Source organism: Morone saxatilis, unplaced genomic scaffold (genome assembly GCF_004916995.1).
Source record: "Morone saxatilis isolate NCDOM2014 unplaced genomic scaffold, NCSU_SB_2.0 Contig17, whole genome shotgun sequence".
In the NCBI taxonomy this organism is placed as follows: domain Eukaryota; kingdom Metazoa; phylum Chordata; class Actinopteri; family Moronidae; genus Morone; species Morone saxatilis.
In genome coordinates this window covers 26,318,225-26,321,768 of record NW_023339729.1, presented here as the reverse complement: position 1 = coordinate 26,321,768, position 3,544 = coordinate 26,318,225, and the positions used below count along the sequence as shown (strand labels likewise).

Here is a 3,544-nt window from a genome sequence, read left to right as displayed (position 1 = left end):
GCTACAATCATCCAGGAGACTCAGAAGTGAAGCTGCTGTACCCTGGACTGGACACTCTTAGGTATGAACAGATTGGATTGTTTGGACGTAATTATATTTGCAATATGTGGCTGGACTATTTTTTTTTATAAAAATCTTTTGATTTTGATTGCGAAACACATGAAGATATACATTTTTTTCTTTGATAAGTGGCCATGGTATAAGTGAGATAATGCCCTACAAAGTGTCCATAAACAGGAAATAATGGCCTTTACGTCATCCATTAATTCCTGATAATGTACACCTAGCTGACAGCAACATGTACTACATGGTCATCTGGATTTAGAGAAAGATTACCAGACTTGAATTGAATTGAATTGTTTTAAGCCAATTGGAAATTAAAGTAACCCAAACTTGATATATAAAGTTTTGGTTTTAAGATGTTCTTTTCCAGAAATATAGACAATGAAAAACACTAATTGTCTAAAAATCTTATCGTTAACCTGAGATTCCGATACTTGATTGTTCAACTCATAAACTCAGTAAAGGCAACCATAGAAATGTGTTCTATATTGTAGATGACAGAAACAGTGTCGGTGTCACATGCAAGATTTTGATTTTGATTTGTTGATCAGTTGAATACTTGTATAGTATCAGTGTTTGTCTTCAGAGAGAAGCTGTGAAGGCTCTGTCCTCAGTTCTCAGCTCCAGTCCTCTAGTCGAGAGACTGGACTTTAGTAACAACCCTGAAGGATTCAGGAGTGAAGCTCCTGTCTGCTGGACTGAAAAATCCACACTGTAAACTGAAGTCTCTCAGGTCAGGATTAAAAGAAACGTAAAGGGTGAACCATAACTGTCACATTATGTTGTAATTTTTCTAAAGTAATTGTACCGCTTCTCTTTAGAAAACAGTGTGTACAAAATATAAGTGCAAGTCAAATCAAATACAGAGAGAAATGTTGTCACACACTGTATCTCCTGTACATATTGTTTAGGCTCAGTGGCTGTAATCTGTCAGAGAGAAGCTGTGAAGGCTCTGTCCTCAGTTCTCAGCTCCAGTCCTCTAGTCGAGAGACTGGACTTTAGTAACAACACCTGCAGATTCCAGGTGAATACTGTCGAGTCCACACTGTAAACTGGACACTCTCAGGTCAGGATTCAACTTTACCTTTTAACAGATGAACACTAAAATTGAGTTTGACACTCAAGTAACAGCGTAGAATAAATACACTAAGTACACGAAAGTAACATTTGTTGTATAATTTATAATTTATTTTAAGTGTTAAAATTATTAAAAAAATAATAGCAATCAACAAGAAACTCTTTACAGGGGACAATGTTATTTTTGATATTTAATGCTGCCAGAATGTTTTTAGACTCAATGATTCTTTTACTAATTGATAATTTCCTGGTGCAATGACACTTAAATCAATCGAGTCGTAAAAGTTTTTGATAAAACAGTCTGATTTAATCATTAAAACTATTGAGTTTTGAGAATAAAAAAATAATCAAATATGCTTGTTTCATGTACAAGGCTTTGCATGTGCTTGCCCCAATTGTTAACCACATTTGTCCTTCACGTTTAAAAAGGCAGGGTGAAGCTTTTGACTTGCGGTCATGGTAACCATGCACATAAGCTTTCTGACTGGCATGAGCCCCTTGACTTCATAGAAAATCATAGTAAACTATATTGATATTGCAATCTCTTATCAATAAATCAGGTCTCTACTCAATTAATGTGTTGCAAAATGGCTTCAATTAATGAAAAAAAAAAATGTTGTGTGGCCAAAAAAAAACCCCAGCTATTTTACCATCAGTGAGTGTAATTATATAAGGCAAAGTTTTAACTTACACACAGCTGGTGCAACAGGCTGCTGTGCTTAAGTTGTAAATACTGCCAGAATATAGATCTGGGAAGGTCAAAATCTAGGACTACATGGGGCATATCTTTCCCAATAGTTGGTGGAGACTCTCCCTCTTAAATAAGTGTTATAATTTCTGCAGTGTTGTAATAACCTCTGCCCACCTCTGACCTGTTACAGGGTATAAGTCAGTGTTGTAGATACAGGGATGAGGTCAATGCTGTAGATACATGGCATAGGTAAGTGCTATAGTTACAGGGCAAAAGCACCACCATGTGGTTATTGTGCTTTTGCTAATAAATCATGAACTGTTGGAAGTAGAAAAAATATTTTTATAGAGTAGATTCCTTGGATGATCCCAATTTTACTGATAAAGGCCTGATGAGGTGCCTTAAAAACGTTCCATAATTTAGTTTTTTTTGTTAAAGACCGTATTTGCTTCTTTTGGCACATATTTCACCTAATCAGACGCAAAATCAGTGAATAGCAAGCATAGATAAAGCCAGACAAGACTTATAGGTTTGTGTTAGGATCACTTATCATTTGTCTGTAACTGATTACTGAACTTTTGAAGGTGTGGCCTGATTCACTTAACGGGCCATGAACTCAATGCTGAATTGGATTGCAACCATATTTGGGACTGTTGTACGTAAAGCTACATTGCACGTGTGTGGACAAACCAAACACTGACTCTAGATTGGGCCACTTGCAAGTTTAAGGGCCACCATAGTATCTCCCTTGCAGTTTGAATGAAGTGCAATCTGAATCTACACTGTTAGATGACACTAAATCCTACATACTGGACCTCTAATTAAAATACTGCATTGGTTAAGGGTTATGGTGTCAATTGACTGTATAGTAGCAAAGAGATTCAAAGAAATGGTCTGATAGGAAAATATAACTAGCTTATTTTAATCAGTGAATTCACACCGACAAGGAAGGAATAGATGAAAATAAATGAATAATTATTCTGTGTGTGTGTGTATCTCCAGACTGTCAGGCTGTATGATCCAAGAAGAAGGCTGTACTTGTCTGGCTTCAGCTCTGAGATCCAACCCCTCCCATCTGAGACAGCTGGACCTGAGCTACAATCATCCAGGAGACTCAGGAGTGAGGCTGCTGTCTTCTGGATTGAAGGATCCAAACTGGAGACTGGACACACTCAGGTATGAACAGATTGGGTTTTTAGGATGTAATTATTTGTGCAATCAGAGGCTGGACTACATGTTCCATTTCAATGAAGTTTGAGCTTTAGGTTAGTTATGATGAACAACAATTTAGTGGAGGTGGTGAGCCACTTAAGTATTTTAATTGGATAGATAAATCAATAAATTAATCGAAGGTCAAAGACCCTAAACAACGTTGTGTGCTGTTGTGATTTAGGATATTAGGTCATAGACATAAAAGTGACTTGACTTTATACATTTTAATAAATAATAAAAAGGTTTCTGTTTACCACTGACGAGAGTTTTAAAATCTATACTGTAAATTATATTTGTATGTTTTTTTAAACTTCTAGTATTTTAATGTCTTTAATTTTTGGATGTTTCTATTTGTCTGACTTATTATTTCATTGTTGTTTTCTTCTGAATATTTGTTATAAAATTGAATTGAGTCTGTGTATGAAATTTGTTTTATAAATGCAGCTGTTAATGTTGGACCTGAGTCAAGGTTTATGGAGATCATTAATGAGGCAGCTTCTG

At 35.9% G+C, this 3,544-nt stretch overlaps 1 protein-coding gene across 1 annotated transcript in view; it reads left to right on the top strand.

The window, feature by feature from the left end:
* LOC118326978 (NACHT, LRR and PYD domains-containing protein 12-like) overlaps nt 1-3,544 on the top strand; it is a 25,057-nt gene that overhangs the window by 2,303 nt on the left and 19,210 nt on the right. The window contains exon 3 of the mRNA XM_035660143.1: nt 2,834-3,007. Within this exon, the coding sequence (XP_035516036.1) occupies nt 2,834-3,007 (174 nt within the window). The remainder of the gene's footprint in view (nt 1-2,833; nt 3,008-3,544) is intronic.